At 41.6% G+C, this 23,694-nt stretch overlaps 3 protein-coding genes across 7 annotated transcripts in view; 1 reads left to right on the top strand and 2 right to left on the bottom strand.

Moving 5' to 3' along the window:
• The window catches only part of IL5RA (interleukin 5 receptor subunit alpha), a 52,718-nt gene extending 49,060 nt beyond the window's left edge, over positions 1-3,658 (bottom strand). The window contains exons 1-2 of the mRNA XM_060163663.1: positions 3,533-3,658; positions 2,758-3,288 (exon numbers count right to left, since the gene is read on the bottom strand). Of these exons, the coding sequence (XP_060019646.1) occupies positions 2,758-3,288; positions 3,533-3,658 (657 nt within the window). The remainder of the gene's footprint in view (positions 1-2,757; positions 3,289-3,532) is intronic.
• TRNT1 (tRNA nucleotidyl transferase 1) lies at positions 2,975-20,645 on the top strand. Of its 4 annotated transcripts, none has more exons than XM_060161325.1 (8): positions 2,975-2,998; positions 4,088-4,262; positions 10,051-10,244; positions 13,234-13,372; positions 17,250-17,376; positions 18,628-18,821; positions 19,467-19,720; positions 19,914-20,645. In XM_060161325.1, the coding sequence occupies exons 2-8, from the start codon at positions 4,115-4,117 to the stop codon at positions 20,160-20,162; spliced, it is 1,305 nt and encodes a 434-aa protein (XP_060017308.1). In that variant the 5' UTR covers positions 2,975-2,998; positions 4,088-4,114; the 3' UTR covers positions 20,163-20,645. The 4 variants fall into 4 exon arrangements, with proteins under 4 accessions (XP_060017308.1, XP_060017309.1, XP_060017307.1 ...); XM_060161326.1 differs by lacking the exon at positions 2,975-2,998 and adding an exon at positions 3,059-3,457 and having other exon boundaries at positions 4,115-4,262; XM_060161324.1 differs by lacking the exon at positions 2,975-2,998 and adding an exon at positions 3,059-3,457.
• CRBN (cereblon) overlaps positions 19,806-23,694 on the bottom strand; it is a 27,739-nt gene continuing 23,850 nt past the window's right edge. For both annotated transcript variants that reach the window (XM_060161320.1, XM_060161321.1), the window contains exon 11: positions 19,806-23,028. In XM_060161320.1, coding sequence (XP_060017303.1) covers positions 22,848-23,028 — 181 coding nt within the window. In that variant the 3' untranslated portion in view covers positions 19,806-22,847. The remainder of the gene's footprint in view (positions 23,029-23,694) is intronic.

Raw genomic sequence — 23,694 nt, 5'->3', positions numbered from 1 at the left:
GCACGAACCCGTATCCCCTGCATCAGCAGGCGGACTCTCAACCACTGCGCCACCATGGAAGCCCGGATGTCTTCTTAATTTTCGGAGTTTTTATCATCAATGTGTGTTGAATTTTAAGTGCTTTTGATGCTGAAAACTCGGCCTCTGTGCACTGGTGCCGAATCAAATCTCAGAGAGAAAGTTTTGGGTGAAGTAGAAAAGAATAGCTTTATTGCTTTGCCACGCAAAGGGGGACACAGCGGGCTTGTGCCCTTCAAAAACTGAGAGTCCCAACCGGGAGGATTTGGTGGAGTTTAACAGCAATGGTTCTAGAGTGGAGTTGCTGATAAGGATCAGGGTGTGTGCAGGGCCTGCACTCCTTTAATCTAGCCTCAGGTGATCTACTAATGAGCTTCTACCGTTCCTTTCATCTGGCCTCATATGGTCTCATGATGAGCTTCTCTGCAATGAAAAATGCTAACATCTTCCATTTTTTGGGGGGTTTTAGTTCTGTAAAAGAGCTCAAAGATATTGTTATGTGTCTCCCTTGAGGCAGAACCAGGACCCTGCCCCAAGGGTACACTAATGTTTCTTGACTGCTCTTCGCTTGTCTCTGCATCCCCTCCCTTCCCTGATTAGCAAGTGTTTGAAAGGCTTCTGTGACCAGGAGCCCCACAAGGTCCTGCTAGGTTTCACCTTGTCTGCATCTATTGGGATGATCATATAGGTTTTATTTTTTAGCCTGTAATATGGTGTAATATGGTGATTGTTTTTGTTTGTTTGTTTGCGGTACGCAGGCCTCTCACTGTCGTGGCCTCTCCCGTTGCGGAGCACAGGCTCCGGACGCGCAGGCTCAATGGCCATGGCTCACGGGCCCAGCCGCTCCGCGGCATGTGGGATCTTCCCGGACCGGGTCACGAACCCGTGTCCCCTGCTTCGGCAGGCGGACTCTCAACCACTGCGCCACCAGGGAAGCCCACATTGATTGGTTTTTAAATATTAAATCCACTTTGCATTCCTGGAATAAACCCAACTTGATCCAACTGGCTGGATTCAATTTCCTAAGATTTTATTAGAGGTATTTCTTTCTGTGTTCATGTGGATGTTGAACTGTAAATTCTTTTTTGGGTAATATCTATTTCAGTTTTGTTATCAGTGCTATGCTGGCCTCAAATGAGAGAAAGAGTGTTCCCTCTATTTTCTGAACAAAAATTGTTCACAATTGGTGTTATTTCTTCCTTAAGTGGTTGATAAATTTGACCACCGAAACTATCTGGGCCCGGAATTATGGGAAGTTTGTTGAACAAAATTTGATTTCTTTAATAGTAAAGAGCTATTCAGATTTAAAAGTTTGATCCTGTTTCAGTTTTGATAAGTTGTATTTTTCGAAGAATTTGTCCATTTCATCTATAATATCAAATTGGTTGGCATACAGTTGTCCATAGTGTCTCCTGTTATCCTGTTAATGTCCATATGTCTTCAGTGATGGGCTCTCTTTTTTTTTTTTACTTGTGAGCGTGGTTCTTTTTTTTAAATTTAATTAATTAACTAATTTTTGTGTGTGTTGGGTCTTTGTTATTGTGCGCGGGCTTTCTCTAGTTGCGGCGAGCGGGGGCTACTCTTCATTGCCATGTGCGGGCTTCTCATTGCGGTGGCTTGTTTTATTGCAGAGCATGGGCTCTAGGCACGCGCGGGCTCACTAGTTGTGGCTCGTGGGCTCTAGAGTGCAGGCTTAGCAGTTGTGGTGAATGGGCTTAGTTGCTCTACGGCATATGGGATCTTACCAGACCAGAGCTCAAACCCACGTCGCCTGCATTGGCAGGCAGATTCTTAACCACTGTACCACCAGGGAAGTCCCCATTGATGGTCTCTTTTACATTAAATGCTCTCTGTATTTTTTTCTTGGCCAACTTAGTTAGGAGACGTATATATATATGTATTTTCATTACTGTGTTATGGAGTTGGATTGAATCAATGCTTTGTCTCTGAGTGGCAACTTGGAAGGCTAGTCTATATGTGCCTCAAAATGGGACGCTTCACCCCTCTGAAGATAAGAGGTCTCATCAAGGGAAGCTACAGAAATACCATAGCATATGAATTTTTCTAGGACAGTTTTAGGGACATTAAAGTTAAAGCAAAAAGACTACACTTACAATATTAAAACGACATTACACGATGCAGATTTTAGTTATTTTTTAGGTTATTGGAAAACTTCTTGGAAGTTTCCCATGTTAAGAATTTAGGGCTGTCCTCCCACTCTTCGGCCACTTTCTTCATTCTTCTCTGCTCTCCGAAAAACGAAAGCACTGAATCAAATCCAAGTTCTTCACTCTAGAGCTGCACAAGTCTCCAGACCATGAAAGCCAACGGCTACAAACCTCAGATGGGAAAATTAAAATATGCCCAGTAATTTCAACGGACCGGAGGCTTTTAATTTAAAACGAATGTCTCTCGAACCCTCTGCCTAGGTCTTGTCTAGGTACGTGTATTTTAAAAAATGTGTGAGATAAGGTATAGAATAACAACATGAGTCAAGTGCGAACCGGGGAGCAGGCAACAATAACAAGTTCACATTTACTGAGCACTTCCTCTTTACTAGGGAATAACGTGACATTTAAGCCTGACAAGACCCTGAGAGAGGTTCTAGTGATCGTTTCATTTTACAAAGGAAGCCGGGGGTCACTCGACCAAGGTCACACAGGTATGCAGTGCAGATGGGCGCCTAACTACCTCAGGGCCAGAGAGAGGCGCGGTGAGACGTAATTAAAACAATTGTACAGACCCTGGTCCTTCGGGTCGCCCAAGGAGCGACGACTGGCTGCTTAGCTCTGGGAGGAGCTGGGGAACCGCGCTCCAGCGAGCGGCTTCCGCGGGGAGGTGGAAGGGCCGGGGAGAGCCTGCGCGGGCCCCGCCCACGGCCTGCTGCGACTTCCCATTCGCCGTTGATCGGCGCGCGTCAGTGACGTCCCCTCGCCTGCCGCCGGGAAGTGCGCGCGGCGATGACGGCGCAGCGGGGCCGGTGAGCGGGCGCGCGGGGTATTTGCGGGTGCGCGCCGCTGGGAGGGGGAGCGGCGGCGGCGACGACGCGAGCTGCCTGCGGGCTCTCGCGCGGGCCGGGTCTTGGGGAAGGCTGGTGCCGGGGGCAGTGAGAGGCCTCTTCCGCACTAGGGGACAGAGCCCGACGTGGAGGTCGCGGGGCCGCGTGTCCGCCACGTCTCGCTGACCGCGGGCTGCTTCATCGGGCTTTCCCCGGGCTCTTTCCCTTCCTCGCGGCCGGGCCTCTGAGGGTCTCCCATTTCTGTCCAGCACCTGTCGTGGGAGGGGCGGGACACGCCGTTTCAGGGCCTGGGTCCCCCCTCCCTGGGTTTTTCTGAGTTGAATCGGAGGTGGAAGGAAGCGCCGTGTTTGTCCTCCCCAGTGGTCTGGATGAGGGGAGCTCGCCCTCTGGTGGGAAGCGCCTTTGAAACCCGCTTTCCAAGTAAAGAGATGGTTCTTCCCTAGTGGTTTCCGTTGGGGGTCACTTGAGCTCTGTTGTTGCCTCACGGAGGCCCACCTTATGTGGAAAGCGGGGTGGGATGACGGAGGACGGAAGGCGGGGTGTGGATGGGTGGGATTCAGGAGACGTGATGCGAGGGGCGGATGGTGAATGAGGAAGAAGCCGGGAGCAAGGACCGGTCATGGGGGAATACCTTATTTTACAGTGCCTAGGAAATATCCCTGGGTCATAAGTCTCAGGTGCGTGTGGGCAAGTATGTGACCGTGACTTGTTCTGGAGAAGACCAAGTATTCCTGCACGTCTTTGAGTTACATTTTCTAGAGCCACTGTTCTTGGCAGCCCTCACGCTTTAAACCACCTCCCGGGAGAGCACCCTAACAGTAAAATACATATGCGGGTGTAGTATCAGTAGTATGCGCTTCATGAGTGCAAAACCGGATAACGACAAGCGTAGTTCCAGCTGTAATTCTCCCTCCCATTGTCGCTTTTTTCAGTCTCTCATCTGAACGGGAGATGAATGTCCCTCTCTGTTGATAAGTAAAATCACGGAATATCCCTTTATTGTCTTTCACTTGGAAGTTTCATTGTTGGGCATGCTTGCTTGTATTGTAGATGTGTGGTTGGTGACTTTATCTCCAGATGCTGAGGTGCCTGGGTCCCTGGCGCAGGCAGTTGCTGAGCTGCAGCTGGAGTAGACTGTTCCTTCTGAAGCACTCTCTGTTTACAATGAAGTTGCAGTCTCCAGAGTTCCAGTCACTTTTCACAGAAGGCTTGAAGAGTCTGACAGGTGAGAGATTAGGATGCCTCCTCTTGCTTTGGAAGCCTGTAAAAATGGAGAGGCAGAGGGTTAACGTTTTTGAGCCAACATTCATGGTTTTTTGTTGTTGTTAAGCTAATGAAAGCAGGGTTTACCATGCATGGGTAATCCAAAACTATAGCCAAATCATGAGAAGAGGCAAATAATGATTGCAGTTAAAAAGCATGGCTTTTGGGCTTCCCTGGTGGTGCAGTGGTTGAGAGTCCGCCTGCCGATGCAGGGGATGCGGGTTCGTGCCCCGGTCCGGAAGGATCCCACATGCCGCGGAGCGGCTGGGCCCGTGAGCCATGGCCTCTGAGCCTGCGCGTCCAGAGCCTGTGCTCCGCAGCGGGAGCCAGGACAGTGAAAGGCCCGCGTACCGGAAAAAAAAACAAAACCCAGGTACTTTATATGCATCACAGAATTGGGCCTACTAACTTAAGGAGTAGGTACTTTTTCTCTTGTTTTATAGTTGAAGAAACAGAGGCTTAGGAATGTGAAATGCTTTTCCAACGTTTTTATAGCTAATAAGTGGAGAGCTGGATTTTGAACTTCTACAGTCTTGGTTTGAGAACCCAGCTTGTAACCACTAAGCTATATTTCCACCCCAGGTATAAGTGCTTTGTGAAACAACTGAAGGTAGAAGGAAGTGGGAGTTACGTCCGTTTGTGCACATGCAGAACTTATGTGGAAGGAATATAGGAAACAACTTGAGCTAAGTGCCGGATTACAGCAGCTTCATCTTGCTTGCCGCAGTACTATCATTTCTTATGTTGGTTCTCAGTATTAGCTACTGTTGCAGTGCACACAGCTGCATTTCAAAGCCTATGGTATCTTAGTCACGTCTTCAGAAATATATTAAGGTGTATGGATGTAGAAACATGACCTTAACTGTTGGTTTGCCACCCTGGCTGTCGATTAGATTCACCTGGGGAGCTGTCCATTCGATTCACCTGGGGAGCATTTTATAACATACAGGTGCTGGTGTCCCACTGCTGCCCTACTGAACTGGAATCGGAATCTCTAGGGAGCATGGGCATTTATAAATTTTGATAAAAACGCTCATGACCAGAAGGTGGAGGAACCATTGCTTTAAAATGACTTTCCTTGCATTAGCTTGTTGACAAAGCTACTTTCCTATGCTTGAAATAAGGTGATTTTTTTTAGGTGTATGTCAGAGGTAAATGGTCCAGAACTTGTTGATTTTTATAGGTTCTTCATAGTCTTGAAGTGGAGGGCCTAAAGCAGATGCTTTGCTGTGATTTTTTTTTTTTTTTTTTTTTTTGTGGTACGCGGACCTCTCACTGTTGTGACCTCTCCCGTTGCGGAGCAACAGGCTCCAGATGCGCAGGCTCAGCGGCCATGGCTCACGGGCGCAGCCGCTCCGCGGCATGTGGGATCCTCCCGGACCGGGGCACAAACCCGTGTCCCCTGCATCAGCAGGCGGACTCTCAACCACTGCACCACCAGGGAAGCCCGTGATTTTTAATTAGAGTGAAAAATGCTAGAGACTCACTGTCCCATAGAAGTGAGTCTCATATGCTACATAAACTTTTCTGGTAACCGCATTAAAAAAACAGAAATGGGTGAAATGAATTTTAATAACTATTTTTAGTACATCAACTTATTTAATTCCGTATATCTAAGATACCATCATTTTAATGTCAAATTTGTGTAAAAATTATGAGTGAGATAATTCCTTCTCTTGCTTGTAAATCTTTGAAATCTGGTCCTTAGCACACACAGACCATCGTAATGCAGACTCGCTGCATTTCACAGTGCTCAGGAACCACGTGTGGCCACTGTTTGTATGGCTCATGTCTAGAAGCTTCAGCTTTGAGTTGGATCGTAGCTTGTTCTTTCTTTACATGCCTTTCCCAGTGCCCACTCTTCCCGTCTTCCATTGTAAGGGCCAAATGATTGGATGTAGGGAATTAACTCTTGGAGGCCTATCTCAGATCCTTCTGCATTTTTCTTTTGGAAACAAGGGTGTGGATGTTGATTACTGTAGGTCCTTGAACATTTTTTATTTTAACAGTTGCATTTGGCTTACTAACGCTGACTTCAAGAGCTGAGTTTTCTCCACCTTCAGTGGTGAAGTCCTAAGGAAGTTAGAGACGGAATAGTATGGTAAGAGAGTGGTAGTATTTGCCCAGTGGTCTGGTCCTCGAAAGACTGGCAAATGGGAGCGTGGGCATCTTCTAAGATTGCATTTTTCTAGGTTATAGTGGAACTGGTAAGAATGGAATCTTTTAGTGCAGTGCCCAATGGTTAGAAAATCAAGTAATTAGTTTTATTTGATCTTTGCTACTTTCTAAAGACTTGAGTATCCTGGTAAAATATAATGTTCTGTATGAAAACAATGCACAAAAACACACAAAGGAAAAAAAAGATGGCTGTGATGCTGTGCAGTTTCATACTGTACCAGTTCTTAAATCATGATAGCTGTTTTGCCAAATGTAAAATTAGTTCCCAGCGTGCAAGAATTTGGGAGATTAGGACAGTGTATTATGCTCATATAGCGTTTTATAATGTCAGTTTATGTCATGTAATTTATGTTTCCTTTTGCTAAGGACAGCCATATAATACCAGTGGCATATAAAATTATTTCTTCATTGTATACATGAGACTGAAGTTCCAAACCTAGTGCTTTTTGCATAAGTTACACGGTTAGTGGACAAGCCGGGGTTGCTGGGAGATAGTGCTCCATGGTTAGCTATCCGCAGCTGCTTAGGTATGTGATGTCACCAAGTCGTATTAACATTTGGGACAGTTGGAATAGCTGATCACTCTTGAAGTTTGGGAGTTCCTAGAAACGCTAAGGAACAGATAGCTTGTTTTCTGGTAGTAACAGTCGTGCTGTGTAGTGGTCTTTTTACTAACACTTCCTGCCCGCTCTCCATCCGTACGACCTCCAATACTCAAAACTCAAAATTGTAAAGTGAAGCAGTTAATGAAAATTTGACTGAAAATTAAAATAAAATTTCGAAGGTAGAAGACAATTACAAGTTTTCTGACAAATTAATGTCTTGGTCTTTTGGTTGCTCTTCAGACTGATTAATAATAGCTTGCTATCAGTTGTGGCAGCTGACACAAATTAAGACCATTTGGAATGATGAGATCCTGCATTTCATGAGTCTTAAGCTTGAATTTACAATTAAATTTAGTTGTATGAGGTGTTATGTTCAGTTGAGTATGTATGTAGTTTACGAAGTTTGTTGGAATGTGGAATGTGTCCTTGTTTCTGTAAGATTGAAGATGTCAGTAACTGAGGGGAAAAAGGAGCCTCTTTAAGCTGGATAAGCCTTACTGTTTTGGGTCAATATAAAATCATGCCTTTCTTGCAGTTTCTATGACTGCTCTTCCACACAGGCACGTACATATGCCTTTATGTGCCTTTCTCATTTATATCAAAATGTTAGGATTGTGAGAACTTTTGGACATAGTTATCCATTTCCATAGGGCTAATCAAAATGATGAATAGATTACTTCGAGTTCTGGAACATTTTTTTTCTGTAATGTAGTTAATACACTGGGTGACTTTGAACTTACAATTTTATTTTAGTAGACGGAGCTTGAGAATCTCAAAACAGTGGTTATCTTTGTGTTCAGCCTTGACCTTCATCCTCTTAAAGTAGGTTCAAATGAAAGTAAAACTTGCCCTTTTTTTGCATTCCAACAGTTTCTTATGTACTCTCTTAAGCTGAAGGAAGAAAAGCTTTTTAAAAAGTATACTTTTCAGTGAAGCGATCCCTCTTTTTTTTCTTTTCGTTCTTTTTCTTAAGCTTGTGTATCACAGTTCAGTTCCATCATGAGCCAGTTTGGTATAAAGTTGAGTGAGATAGGTTTGCTACTCTGAGAAGTGGGGAGACAGAGACATAAACAGGTAATTTTAATGTAATTAAAGGTAGGCTGCTCTCCTAGCTTAGGTGGAATTCACTTTACTCCACCACGAGGAGAGACTTCCTAAACTGAATCGCAGGAGTTGAGTAAGGGTGAGCTGGGTCAGTGTGTGTTCCCCACTGTGTGACCAGTTAGTGGGTCATAAAGTCAACTTAGTGGTCATGACCAGCATTAAAAAATAGAGGAAAAGAGATAAAGAATAGAATAGATTAGATTGCATGGTATGTATAGTAAGGGTAAGTACTATTTTATGAAACTCTTACCTTACCTCTCTAAGTCTCAGGAAAACTTTGGACTAACAGATGATTTTTTATATTTGATTTTATTTTTATTTTAATATTTTTATATTTTAGTTTAAGGGGCCATGGACCTCATTTTAAGGACTCATTGGGACTTGAATGGAAATGTGGAGTTAAAGGAGTTTGCACACTTCCTCTGGGAGGGGACTCACGGAAGTGGTAACCCTGTGGGAGAGCCTTTAGTTAAGGCAAGAAGGTAGAGGGAGGGAACCATTGTTATTTTTTAGCAGATCATTTTAGGGAGTCTGCAGAGGTCTGCAGCTGGAAGGCCTGGGAAGAACAGGCAGAGGAGGAGGATGACAAAGAGCACAGAGACTGGCATGGGGACGGAGGATGACGTTTTGAGCTGTGATTAGTGTTGCTAGAGCTCTGATGCCTTTAGCCGAACGCTCAGGTCAGCGCCCTCCTGCCAAAGGCCAGCAGGAGCACCCCTCTCTGAGACGGGGAGCCCTGACCATGGGGAACCTTGGGGCACCTTGGGGCCTCTGAGTAACAGGGGTGTAGAAAGGACGTCTTGTAGGATTTGAGCTTGAATCACGTGTTTTTGGGGCAAGTTGAAGAAGCGGGGCTTTGCTGTGCATCAGGTGGTGTCAGGAAGCAGGGGTTAACCTGTGATTGTCTTAATGATTCTTACCTGGAAGATGGGAAGCCTACATACACAGTGTGAGGCTAACGCTGACTGGGAACTAAGAGTATCACACGTATGAACTGTTACAGGGTGCTGTCTGGACAGTGTTTGTGTCTCATCTGTTCAGACATGATGACAAGTTGTCTTGATCCTGGTCACAGGGTGGCCTTGTCTGCTGTGGATGTTCTCTGCCACGGTTATGTCCACAGGAGGCCACCTGGGCCTCATTGTGCGTGTCCAGCTCATAGCAACACCAAGGCATGGGTGGTGGTGTCAGGCCAGGTCCTGGACGTCATGCTCACTGGGTCCCTGTGGTGTCCCTTAGTCACATGGGTGGTCATGGTGGACTCGGCCTTGTCCTCTGCCTGCTTTGGGTGTCCTGGACTCAGGTCCTCATGGTGGCCCCAGTGTCATATGGCTTCTCCATAGAAGAGCTCTGAGCTGGTTTCAGACATCAGATGCCGATTATTTCTTGAAGGGTTCTTAGCTATAACGTTTATCGTGTGTGGTGTGATCGACTGATGTTTGATGGCTTCCTGCATGAATATGTTGCCTCAGCACAATACACAGAGAGAAATATGTGCAGGAACACATCACAATTCTAAAGTATGCACATAAATCCGGAGGGAGAGAGAGAGCGGAATTATTCACCTTACTTTTTAGTAATAATTCAAATTTACATTGATGACCTTGAAGCACTGTGGAATTCTAAATTACCTTCCGAATTAACCTAAAAGAAATTCTGCACGTTCCCTGCTTCTCATGTTTGTTAGAGGCATTCCGCTGTAGTCAGGTCACTTCATTGCTGTGGGCCTTGATCTCCCAATTTTTATGTAAAAAGGCCGAGTTCAGTAATCTCTGCTGTCCCAAGTAGATGGGAAAACTTGTACTTGTACTTCTGCACTTAAAAGAAACACACTGAAACAGAAAACGTTCTTTTTCACCTCAGAATTATTTGTCAAAGGAAATCATGAATTAAGAATAGCAGGAGGAGCAGTGAGGGATTTATTAAGCGGGGTAAAGCCGCAGGATGTGGATTTTGCTACCACTGCTACCCCTGCTCAAATGAAGGAGCTGTTTCAGTCGGTCGGCATTCGTATGATCAACAACAAAGGAGAAAAGCACGGGACGATCACTGCCAGGGTGAGTGAAAAGTTTGACAGGAACTGCATTGCCTTTTTTGGTAAGTTAAAGAACTGTTATAGATCATTTCTAGTTTTTAAAAAGCGAATAACAAAAAGCCTAGTTTAACCAAAAAAAGTCAGTCTCCTCTACCCTCTATTAAATCCTGCATCCTCCTTTGCTGAAGGCCCTTTTATTTTTATAGTAGTTACTTTTTCCCTCCACATTTCTAAAAAAGACCTTTCTACGCTCCAGTGTTTCATTTTTGTTGTACGCGGGCATCTCACCGTTGTGGCCTCTCTCGTTGCAGAGCATAGGCTCCGGACGCGCAGGCTCAGCAGCCATGGCTCACGGGCCCAGCCGCTCCGTGGCATGTGGGATCTTCCCAGACAGGGTCACAAACCCGTGTCCCCCGCATCGGCAGGTGGACTCTCAACCACTGCGCCACCAGGGAAGCCCCATTTTCATTTTAAATTTCCAGTCTTAAGATGTTGCTTGTTGACTTCCTGCGGGGAAGGTGATTGAGCCTTCTTATCACACCCTTCTCAACAGCAAGCACATACGATGCTCCTTCCCTCATTTTCTCAGTACATATATGCCATAATTTTTGGTTAAATCAGTTCATAACTGTTGTTTATGGCTAGATCGTGCAGTGTGTTTCAACTACATTCCTCGTGTTCCGTGCTTTGGGTTTTCCCTGCATTTAACGGCATAGTTCTCTGACACAGCTCTCGTGTGCTGCTCTTTCATTCATCCTGTGCTGTGCAGTTCCTCCCGGTGGCTTTCACCACGTCAAGTTTCAGTTCCTTTTTCTGGAGCCAGCTCACCGGCTGCAGTCTGTCTTCTCCCATCTGTGCGTCCTAGGCCGGCTCCCCACTCACGTCCTGGGATTTCCCCACACCAGATCTTGTGAGCTTCCTTGGCCTCTTACTTACCAGACCTCCTGGTTCCTGACCCCGTGGTAGTCTTTCCTGGATTATGCCCTCATTTTGGTAACCTGAGAGAGCTTTCCATGTGTGAAATGTTTTTATTTTACCTTCACACTGATCTGATAGTTTGGTTGGCTGTGGAATTCAAGGCTGGGAATTATTTTCAGGCAGAAATGTAAAAAAGGCTTTGTTTTTCTACCTTCCAGTGCTGCCACTGAGAAGTCTGAGCTCATTTGGATCTCTCCTTTGTTTGAGACCTGATTATTATTATTCTTTTCCCCTCTTGGAAGCCTTTCTGATCTCTTTATCTCTGGTGTTTTTAATTTCAAGATGACGTGCCTTGGCTCGGATTTATTTTTTCATTCATTGTGTAGGGCACTTAGGGCCCCCTTGTATTCCCCTCATGATGTCATCCCCTTTGTTAAATGTCTCTCCCTTTGGAAAATCCTGTGATGTTGGACGTTGGACCATGGGGGCTCATCTCCTAGTTTTATCTTTTGTCTCTTATTTTATATTCTCATATGTTTTATTTTACTTTGAGATTGCCTTAACTTGATCATCCAGTTTTCCTATTGTATTGGCAACTTTTGCTGTCTTCTAAATTTTCAAGAGGTCTTTCTTACAGTATTTTTGAAAGCTTCCTGTTCTTGTTCAGATGCAGTATCTTCTCTTATTTCCCTTAGGGCATCAATTTTAGGTACTTCGACAATGTCTTTATTTCCTCTGAGCTTGTTCTGTCTTGCTGTTGGCTTTCCTTCGGTGTGGGTATTTTTCGGTCTCTCTTTATGTTTGGGTGATCTACTGTGTGCATAATGACCTGAGCACTTTACTGTAGTTCTGTGTGGGAAGCGTCAGCCAGTTAGTTATGGGACCACCACTGTCAATATCAGGAGGACTTTTCATTAGGAGACGTCAGAGGAATCCTCCAGTGTTACCCAGGTTAGAATAAGCCTGCTTGTTAGCATTTTGAAAACCAAGCGGGGAAAGGGATAGGGGTTATGTTGGTTTTTCTTCATGTTATTTTCATTGTGGTGCATCACTCCCATGGTCACGTGTCTGTCTGGTGCCCCAAGTTCTGATTATTTTGGAGTCAGCCTTTCTGGTTAATCTCTGTTTCTCTGCTTGGGTGAGGGAGTCACTCTGGAGGTCTAATTTTTTCTTGCATGGATTTTCAGCAGTCTTCATGTTTCATACCCTTTTCTTTGGGATAACTTGTGCCTCAAATTCCTGATTCTGGAATTCTGTAGTGAGAACTAGTTTGTAGAGAAGAATATGCATGAGGTTGAGAGGAATTCTAGAACAGACTTTTACTGATCATTAATGACTTTCAGTTCCTAATGAAGAGATTCCGAACTGCTTGGCATGTAGCGACCTTTGCTGTCTTCCCCTACATGCTGATATGCTATTTGTGCAGTGTGCTTTCTCTTACACATATCCCTCTTCCTCTCCATTGTGCCTTTGGCCATCTTTTTCTCTTCATCTGAATGTTCTTCTTCCCACATCTGCATGTACATATCCTACTTATTTTTCAAAGCTAAGACCACATGTCCCTCTAACATGAGGCTACCCACCTCTTCCCAGCTGGAGGTAATCTCTCTTCCCAAGATATATGTGGCACTGTATTTTAACCTCATTGATGATTACCAGTAAAGGAGCTGCAGGGTGTGGTACCTGTATTTCTTCCTCTGTCAGTCCTTCACTCAGTGGTATATATTCTGTAAATTGATATTCAGCTCTTTGCAAACTGGAGCTGTTAAAAAATATTTCAAAGAGTAGTCTGGTTTGAAATTGAAGAACCAGAATATACTGTTTTTAAGGGCTCTTCCCTTCTGCCACATGATTTGTCAGACATGCCATTTTTATATGTCAGACTCATCTTTTTTAATTAAGATGGGTTTATTATTTCTTAAAAATATTCTTTGGATCTATCTTTGAATACTGTGGGTGTCTTCCTGTCTCAAGGTATATGTGCACTAGTTGACTGTAAAAAGAAAGAAGATACCTGTCAGGACTAACATGTTATTTTCAATTCATCCAGTGATACTAAAAACAAATTAAAAAAAACATATATTTACTTCCAGCTTCATGAAGAAAATTTTGAAATAACTACACTACGGATTGACGTTGCCACTGATGGAAGACATGCTGAGGTCGAATTCACAACTGACTGGCAGAAAGATGCTGAACGCAGAGATCTCACTATAAATTCTATGTTTTTAGGTAATATATGTAGATAATGTTTTAATTCAGTCCAAATGCCTTCTTTTTGAGTGAAACCTGCATCCTGGAAACGTTCCCCAGCGTGAGGGGTTGCATTAGTTTCTTCTAAGAGACAGCCTGTTGGTTAAAGACGGCCCTGGAGCCGAGATCCCTGGCTTCCTCGGACTCCATCATTCTCTCGCTGTACAATGAGGAAGGTGATATTAGCTTCCTTTGCAGGGTTGTTGTGAGGATTAAAGGAGTTGGTCATGGCGAATCCCTGGCACAGTGCCTGGCACCTTATTAATCGCATCTAAAAATGTTAGGTTTCGGGTCAGAAACGTGCACACAGACACACACACGCTGTGCCCCTTTTCCTCTGTCTTTCCTGTGCGCACATTCCACCCCTTCCTCTCTGCTGGTGCCGGTGGTGCACTTGGTCAGTGACTTCACGTCTTGCGTTGCCTGTTGCTCCGTGTGCCGAGCACCACTTCAGTCTTCTGTAGCACTGCGTTTCAGGAACTGTCTGTACTCCGTCAGAGTTGGCGTGTGAGAGGGAACCTATGTATCATCTCAGCTTAACTTGTTCATGAAAGGAGTGCGAATCATAATGGGAGTAGGTGTGAATTAGGTTAGTGTTTTGGTGCACAATTGAAGCATTGTTTTTTGTCCTTTAAATTTTAGACAAGCTCTTTAGGTTTAAATCTCTGGATTAGAAAAGAGAGACGGAGCATCCACTCTTCGTAACCTACTTTGGGGCACGGTAACTGTGAAAGGATGAAGCAGTGGGTTCCACTTCGTAGGATGGGGAAGGGGGCTGTAGGCCCAGATGGGATCTCTTGCTAATTACATTAATGCCAAATAACATTTCTAGAGCACCTACTCGGTTCGAGGCGCATCAGTGCTCACTTGATATACTTTAGCTCATTTAATTCTCAGAAAAGTTCCATAAAGTGGGTATTAAACTCATTCGACAGATGAGGAAACAGACTCAGAGATGTTAAGTACTTGAGCTCAAGTCATGGAGAGCCTTGATTGGTTTCCGAAGCCTGGGTGATTTATGACCAAAGGCAGCCCAGCTGGAGGCATGCTTTCTCTCCATTAGGGGGTGGAACTCCAGGTGTTAATTTTCTTCTTACACCAGTTTTATTTAAACTGCTCCAACTAGTGCAGTGTATGAAAAATCTTACAACTAGCTTCTCATATGCAGACAGAACTAAAAGAAACTAATAGTCTTTTTCAAGATACTATTTTATAAAAATAAAAACTGTTCTTATTGGTACTACTGTTTTCTAACATTTGCTGAACCCTCATAATGTGCCAGCCACTGTTCTAAGCCCATCACGTAAATGTAATCTTCCCACCAACCCTATGAGTAGTTCCTGGTATTTAACTCACGATAATTTGCTCAAAGTCCTGCAGCTGGTAAATTGGAGAATTAGGATTCCAACGTACGCAGCCTGGCTCCAGAGGTCACATCCTTAACCACCACATTATGCTCAGCAACACAGCTTTATTTCTCATTTTTATTCATCATTTTTTTAAAAGGGTATTCAGAGCAAAACAAAGTACACACTGATGTATACTCAGTAATCCTTACCTTTAGCCCATTTTCCCATCCAGACTTTTCAAGCCTTATCAGATAAAGCATTCCTGGTTCTGTGGGTGAGGGTTACTTTGCTTCTCTAACCGTTATTTTCCGTTTTGTCACACTATGTTTTTTTCCTCCAAATTTGATCTTCCCTTCACTGAAAAAGATCTTATTATTTCCACATTCCCCAGGAAGTTGAGTCTCTTCATTAAGAGAAGTAACATGAAGAGACAGATATATACCACATTTATGTTCTACTTTGTAATCGTTATCTTTGTCTCTTTACGTAGTTGTTTATTTGTTTTCATTTCCTGCTGTATCTTTCTGAGTCTGGAGCCTTATAAATTGGCTCTAAGTGTCAAAATGCCACATCAACCAAAAGAGCTTGGTAAGTATTAAGCCTGAGTTTACCAGTGTCTTTGCATTTGGGATAATCAAAGAGCACTCAGGTTCAAGAGAATTAAAATGACAAGTGGTTATTTTTTGTAGTAGTGGCAGTGCTTCCTTTCTGTGATGCCACGAGGTGAAGTCTCTCTTAGGCTCACAGAGCTCCCCGTTTGGGTGGTTGAATGGTACCTGTGTCTTTGCTCGAAGTGTTTCTCTTTTTCCTCCTTAGTTCTCAGGGTGACCATCTGTCTCAGTTTGCCTGGGACTGAACTAATTCCTGAGACCTGCGATTTTCGGTTTTAAAATCAGCAAGGTCCTGGAATAACTGGGATGAATTGATCACTTTATTCATACCTGAGGTTTTATGCACTTTATATTAAAATTGTTAGGTTTTTTTCATTTTGTTCAACATGTGAGAGAGCATATCGTGGTAGAACTTGGTTTACAACATTTTGAACGGATATTAGGTTCACATGGTTCAAAATTCGCAAAGTTTAAAAGGCTGCATGGTGAAGTGTCACCATCAGATTTACTGTCCCCTTGCTGACAGTGTAATAAGACTTGGATCCTTGCCAAGCTGATACAAAGCTGAAAAATGGTGTCTCATAAACTTGCATTTCTTATGACTAAGGTTGAAAATCTTCATTTTTAAAGAGGCTTTTTGTATTTCCTTGTATATATTTTTAGCTCATTTTTCCATTTATGTGGTCTTTTTCTATTTAAGAGCTTTCTGTAGATTATCAAAATTAGCCATTTGTCTCTATGATAGACTGAAATGTGTTTTTCCCAGTATGTCATCTGTCTAATGCTTTGCATTGTGATGTTTTTTTGCTATGCAGCCATATCTGATGTTTTATGTAGTTGGATTTGTTAATTTCTTTGAAGGCTCTGGTGTTGTGTTTTGTTGTTTCTTCTTGGTAATTATATTTTACCAATAGGGATGACGAAAGGTCATCCCTATTTCAGTATTATAAAATTGTTTCCTATGGTTTATTATTTATTATTTTTAGTACTTAGTTTCTCCAGAGAGTTTTTACTACTGTGTATTGTTTCCGGATTATTTTGGCAGTTCTTGTTTATTTTCCATTGTTCACTTGAAAATTAGCTTGTTTGATGTTGTCTCAGCCCACTTCATACTGGCATAGGTCTTGTTTAGTTTATTGAGTGTATTTAATTGCTGGTGTAAATGCAGCCTTTTATTCCATTATATCTTCCATTTGATACTGGATATAGATGAATGCTATTCATGTCTGTATTTCAACCTTGTAAGTCTTCACTTTGCTTAGTTTTTACTGTTTGTGATAGTTTTTAGCTAATTTCCTTAAGTTTTCCAATTTTTTTCTCAGTTCCTTTTAATTTTTTGAATTGAGGTAGTAATTGAAATACAATGTTAGTTTAAGTATACAATATGATTTGCTACTTGTATATATTAAGAAATGATCACCACAAAAAGTCTAGTTAACACCTGACTCCATACATAGTTACAGAATTTTCTTCCCCTTGTGATGAGAACATTTAAGGTCTTCTATCTTATATGGAATACAGTATTGTTACCTATAGTCACCATGCTGTGCATTACCTCCTCAGAACTTACTTACTTTATAGCTAGGAGTTTGCACCTCTTGACTCTCTTCACCCACTGCACCGGCCCCTGGCCTCAGCCTCTGGCAACCGCCAGTCTGTTCTCTGTGAGCTTGTTTTTTTTAAGATTCTATATAAAAATGAGGTCATACGGTATTTGTCTTTCTCTGTCTGGTTTATTTCACTTAGCATAATGCCCTCGAGATCCATCCATGTTGTCACAAATGGCAAGATTTCATTCTTTTTTATGGCTGAGTAATATTCCATTGTATATGTGCCATTGTTTTCCAGTTCTTATTTGTTAATAGTGATTTTTCTTCCCTCTTTTCTAATGCATAGCTTTCGATGGTACTTTATTTGACTATTTTAATGGTTATGAAGATTTAAAAAATAAGAAAGTTAGATTTGTTGGACAAGCTAAAGAGAGGATACAAGAAGATTATCTTCGAATTTTAAGATATTTCAGGTAAGGATTTTTATAAATTACATTAATGATACAGTTTTGAATATTATTACCAGAGCACAATTCTGATCATGTGAAATGCACAGCAGGTTACTATACACAGTGGTGACATCCCAAATGCCTGTCTCCAAGAGACAGGATACTGTGACTCATGATACTTAGATACTTCATCTTTTCATTGTGCAAAGCAGTTATTTGCTCCTTTCTGTGATGATCTTTTAAATAATTCAGCTTTAAAAAGGTCTTTTTTCTTTTTGATTATTTTCTGCACCAGTCATTCATTACACAGATATGAGGGCTTATCACAAGCCAACCCTTGTGCTAGGTGCTTTGAACAGAGTAGTGAGTCAGAGTATGCCTTCATATGGCTTACTGTTTTAGGTGGTCATGGGAAATCTGTCTGAAGAATTGGGAAGGTATGAAATGCATTTGGGTGGTCTTGTGGGTAGCAATGCTTTTTCAACTCTGAACTCTAACATTTAAGTAAACTACTGTAACTGGCTAATTTATGTCTACTGATACTAATTTTTCACTGGTTGGGATCACTCAGAATATTCTTTGAGAGAGTCTACATATTTTGTCAATAAATGCTATCCCTTTAGACTTCAGTGTTTGCAAACCGTCTCTCTTTACAGATAATAGGACAGAGACTGAGGCACAGCCATAGCCATTTAACCATTTAATTTAGATCACTAATGAACGAATTTTGAAGATATGAGTGGTAAAAACAGGTATACTTTAATGCTTCCAGTTCTGAGAGTCCATGAAATACACTCCCTTGTCTGCAGCGAGATTTGTTTTATTTGAAGCTCTTAATGAAAAGTATTGATGTGTACAGACAGGCAACCTTTGAGGGATTAAGACTCCTCCAGCGTGGCATTTCAAGTCTTGTTTTAGTGCCTGGGGAAGACTGCTCTGGTTTATGCATCCAGTGTCAGTACCAATTCAGAGACCTCTTTTGATGGCCATTCTAACGTTTCAGTCAGTGATGTGAAAGTGCAGTGAGGAGGGGGTCTGGTTCTTGCTGACTTTAAGAAGGTTACTTGTACTTTATTGGACCTCAGGTTTTCTCATGTGAGAAGAGAAAGAAGGTGAACTGACCAAGGTGGTTGTTAAGGTTCCTCCTAGACCTAATACTTCTCTGTTGTTTCTGATTAAATAGATGTCTGCAATAGTACTGGTAAAATGACAAGCAGATTTTTCTGGTGAAACACTGGCATAGAGGTAGTACACTCTGAGACTTTTGCTTTGTAGGTTTTATGGGAAAATTGTAGATACACCTGGTGACCACGATCCTGAGACTTTGGAAGCAATTGCAGAAAATGCAAAAGGCCTGGCTGGAATATCAGGAGAGAGGATTTGGGTGGAACTAAAAAAAATTCTTACTAGTAACCACGTAAATCATTTGATTCACCTCATCTATGATCTTGATGTGGCTCCTTACATAGGTGAGTCCAACTTAAAAAGTTTGCCTTTTTGGCCATGAAACACATCTGGTTTAAAAATTTCGTAAGAAAAAAAATGTTTTAACAATTCTAAAAGGAGAAAAATGGAGTATTTTAAAAGATGGTAAACTTTGAGGTCAGGAGTAGGACAGTTTTTTCACAGGTAGGGGACAGCTCAGAGACAGCACATTGTGGTGGAACAAAGTGGCCTCTGGAATCAGTCCATCCTGGGTTTCAGTGAGGCTTTGCCACTTAGCAGCTTTGTGACTTGCCTTATTTCCTTACGTGTTAGTTTCTGAATCTAACAGAGGGGTATGAAAGTGATGGCATCTGTCTAATGGAAGGGCTGAGAGCTTCCAGGAGCTTTAATACATGTACAGCACGGAGAAGACCTGCCTTATACATGGAAATAGTTCAGTAGGTTTAAAATTAATATTCAGAAGCAACAGCGGGATTTTGCGATGTGGGAGAGGGCAGCAACAGTGTACCAGTGGTTCATCTGTAAGATGGAGCAGCACACTGGACCCATAGTGAGCCCTGGGGCCAGGGCACTTCTGCAAACGGAAACAGTGTTTGCTTAAGATATGAATTTATTTTATTAAATTTATCTTTTCTAAAACTGGGTTAAAAATGCTTTTGTCCCTACAGGCTTACCTGCTAGTGCAAGTTTAGAAGAATTTAACAAAGTCAGTAAAAATGTTGAAGGTTTTTCCCCAAAGCCAATGACTCTCTTGACCTCACTGTTCAAAGTACAGGATGATGTCACAAAATTGGATCTGAGGTTGAAGATTTCAAAAGAAGAGAAGAATCTTGGTTTATTTATAGTTAAAAACAGGAAAGATTTAATTAAAGCAACAGATAGTTCAGAACCTTTGAAACCCTATCAAGACTTCATTATAGATGTAAGTATATTCTGGGCTTGGTCAGAATATAAATCATCTTTGCTAATTGTGGAACACATTTATTAATACTAAGACCCACAAAGTATTATGTGAATTCCTTTTATTTTAAATGAAAAATTTCACATTGAGCATTTATTTAAATTTTAGGATAAGATCATTAGCAAGTGTGGTAATGTTTGACTTTGGCCCTTAGTCTAGAGACTCCGATGCAACTGCTCGTGTGTGTGAACTCCTCAAGTACCAAGGAGAGCACGGTCTTCTGAAGGAAATGCAGCAGTGGTCCATTCCTCCGTTTCCTGTAAGTGGCCATGACATCAGAAAAGTGGGCATTTCTTCCGGAAAAGAAATTGGGGTTCTCTTACAGCAGTTGAGAGAACAGTGGAAGAAAAGTGGTTACCAAATGGAAAAAGATGAACTGCTAAGTTACATAAAGAAGACCTAAATTTGATGAGAGCTGGCTACTAAAAAAGCAGAAACATTCTGGTAAGACTAGTTTTTTCCCGTTCCCCCCTTAGTGAGATTGAAGAGACTGGAATAAAAGCCAGCTTAGAGGATCTCTTCAGAAGAGTAAAGGTCTTATTTTGTGAAATATAATTGTATTTCAGGCATTAAAGGAAAGTCTACCTCCTCTTAATCTGATTTATATCACTGAACCTTGTAATTCTTTTGGAATAGTTCCTACTGAGGAAAAAAAGGAGTTGGCTTCACTTAATCTGTCTAGGTTTTTTTAAAAAAGCGGGTTTTTTGGTTTGTTTTTGCATAGGGCAGTACTAAGATTAATCCTAACACGTGGTAACTAACTGTCTTGAAAAAGGTGTTTCTTAGTATTTGCAATGGAAATACCTGGTTTAATTTTCTACAATAATTGTGTATGATAAGTGTCGGTTTTTATCTGAATTCCAGAATAAACTTGTGCTTGAAAATAGCTGACAAATTTGCGTATATAAAATGTGAAGATCAGATGTGTCCCAGGTGGCCGTCATTGTTCTAGGGAGCTGTACTTTAGTATGTAGTTGATACGTTTCTCTGCCATGATGAACAATTTCCGTAACTTCCTGCTAAGCCGGGAAAGATTAGCTTGAGGGTTAGTCTTGAGGAATTGGAAGATAAATGTGGGTATCTATATATGTGTGTATATGTGTGTGTGTGTGTGTGTGTGTGTATGACAGGTGCCATATACATAGTGACAGTACTCCTGTCGCTTTAAAGTAAAATAAAGGTTATGGCCTTTTGCTCTTTAAAGATTTGAGGCTAGATGCTCGCAGTGGGTGAAGAGGTGTATGGCACAAAGTATTGTTCATTCTGACATTTTATGATTTTCCTTTCTGTGTAGCCAGTCAGAGCATCTTTGTGCGCTACTGGTAAATAGCAATTTTGGACCTTGATAAAACAATTTTGAAAAGCATATTTCTGTTAAAGCCCTGCTAAGAGGAAGTGTGACAGTGTACAAACAGGGGCTATGTTGCAAGAAAGGGAGCCTCAGAAACGACTGCACACAGGTCAGTAATTAAACGTCTTATAACCCACTGAAATATTTAAGATACATATTTGGAACCAACACTGTAGAATTCGTACTGTTGCTATATAGGAAGTATGCAGATTTGAGGTCTGGTTTCGTCATGTATAAAGAGACTTTAAAATAGTATATGCGTGTTGTTATATACCAGGAAATTTTATTTGCAAGTGTCAGTAAATAATATAGAACATTCTGAGATTACACTCTTCAGGGGGCCAAATGTTCCCTCACTACACCTGGTTTAGATATAAAGAGATGTGCCGTGCTACTGAAAAGAACTCCCTGGAATCCCCTTTAGAGGACGTTTTAGTTCAGTGTAAGACTGACTATATGAACAAATAGTAGAGTCATTAAAAACCCAAGGTTAACAAAGTAAAGGTTAGGCATATCGAATACAGAAGGGGCACATGCTAAAAAACCGACAGCGTTCTTGAGTTGCTTTTCATTTACTCTCTTTACATAAATGTGCAACATGATACTCGGTTGCCGATTCCAGGCTAGGCAGTCAAAACCATTGCATGTTTGGAAGAAGAAAATATTGACAAATTCAAACGAGAAATTTAACAGTCCATTTTTGGCCACATCCATTGTACCCGATTAGCTGAATTTCTCCCAATGAATATGTAAAGCAGTGAAGGAACATCAAAATTACGCAAATGTAAAAGTATCCAATAAACCCCTTGAATGTATAAGCAAAGAGGTAGGTGGCAAATCAGTCTGTCTAGAACTTTACCTTAAGAATTATTTCTTACACCTAGATTATCTGCTTATGAGTAGATATTTTACATTATTTAAACAAAAGAACATGTTTAATTTAGTTTTGCTCTTACAGTTTACTTACAGAGTTTCTTTAGTTTACATTGAACAAAGTAGCCTATAAAATACATTAGCACATCTCACTTGGAGGAAGGGGACGTGTTTTAGCATCTGTGTTCCACAGTAGTCTTAGGTTCAAATGAAACTTTGGAACAGAATAACCAAACACTGAGCAAATACACAAAATACGATTTTCACTAACAAACATGTTGGGGCTCAAACTGTGTATTAGGTAACTCTTTAGTTTCTCTGAGATACTGATTTGTAAATTTTGAAAGTACTGATGAAAATCAGAAAGAACAAAGCCCTTTTAAAATAATACACACTGCCTTGCCTCTTTCAAAAAGGAACAGTACTAGTGCTTGGCACCCTAGCTTTTGGAAACTTCTGCTGTTTGGAGCACTGATACAAACGTGCCATTCTGTTCCATGGATCAGGATCAAGTGAGGAACCCTCACATTATAAGAATTTATAGGAATTTCAGGTATGTTTTGCAGGAAATACTCTCACCAGTTTGTTTTACAGATGTCTTCATGTCCTGTCAGATCCCACAGAATAAGAGCACCAGGCTCCTAAAATAGATAACTCCCGACCACATATTCTAGACTGCTTTTCATCCTCTTCAATAGTATATTTTAGTCTAAATCTTCAAATACTGTTGTTTGACTAGGAAACTGCAACCTTCCATGTAATGTCGCTTTTTACTTCGGTATGCATCAAAAGGAGTAATTTCCAAAGCAGACCTGATGTTAGAATACCGATTTTGCTAAGGAACCTTATCCCTACCGTATTCGTTTATAAGCAGAGTATTATTTTGTCTGGGCTTATGTCATCTTCAGTGTCTGGGATCGTGGGCAGCAGAGCAGATCGAGTCAAACCCCAGAATTTTTGAGGTGACATGTCTTTTTTGGTGGCTGTAAATTTCCATCCAATATGACTTGCACAGATCCTGCACTGGGCAATGGTCCAGGCGAACCTATAAAATTAAGGAAAGGTATCAGCTGAGGCTGTGTATCCCAGCCTATCACTGTATATAACCTGTTGGGAAGACAGATCTTAGAGCCAAATTCTAAGAATGGGAAGAAGGAATACTGAGTTTGGATTTATATAGTTTCCTGAGACAAACCTCACAAAAAGATTTTCTAGTTTGTATGGTTCATCATGGTAATGCATCAGTCTTTATATATATATATATATATATATATATATATATATAACTTGATTGTGCTCTTAAGCTGTGCTTAAAATTTTTTTCTCCAATGCCAAGAAAGAAAAAAAAATCTTATTAATTAGTACAGATTTTTTATACAACTTGCTGGTTGCCAGGACCACTCTCAATTGCATCTGCATTTTCTTTGTTTTGTATTGCACTCAAGTTAGTTAGTTAGAAAACAGCAACCACCTGTAGAAATAAAACTGGGGGAGGTAAGTGTTTTTCTCACGTAAGAAAGATTTCAGGACTACTCTTCCAAAATGAGACTGATTTCTAAAATGAGAAGGATTTGTCAGGTAATTCATCCAAAAATACAAGCCATGGCATTACAGTAAGTATAAGCACTAATCCCTACTCAGCTTGCCTCTTTCAAAATAAAAAGGCTGAGCCAGTATTTGGACAAATAATAGGGGGTCTTGAAAATAATAC

Source organism: Lagenorhynchus albirostris, chromosome 10 (genome assembly GCF_949774975.1).
Source record: "Lagenorhynchus albirostris chromosome 10, mLagAlb1.1, whole genome shotgun sequence".
NCBI classification, from domain to species: Eukaryota; Metazoa; Chordata; class Mammalia; order Artiodactyla; family Delphinidae; genus Lagenorhynchus; species Lagenorhynchus albirostris.
Note: the sequence above shows the minus strand (reverse complement) of the source record. Positions and strands in the feature narration are given on the sequence as shown.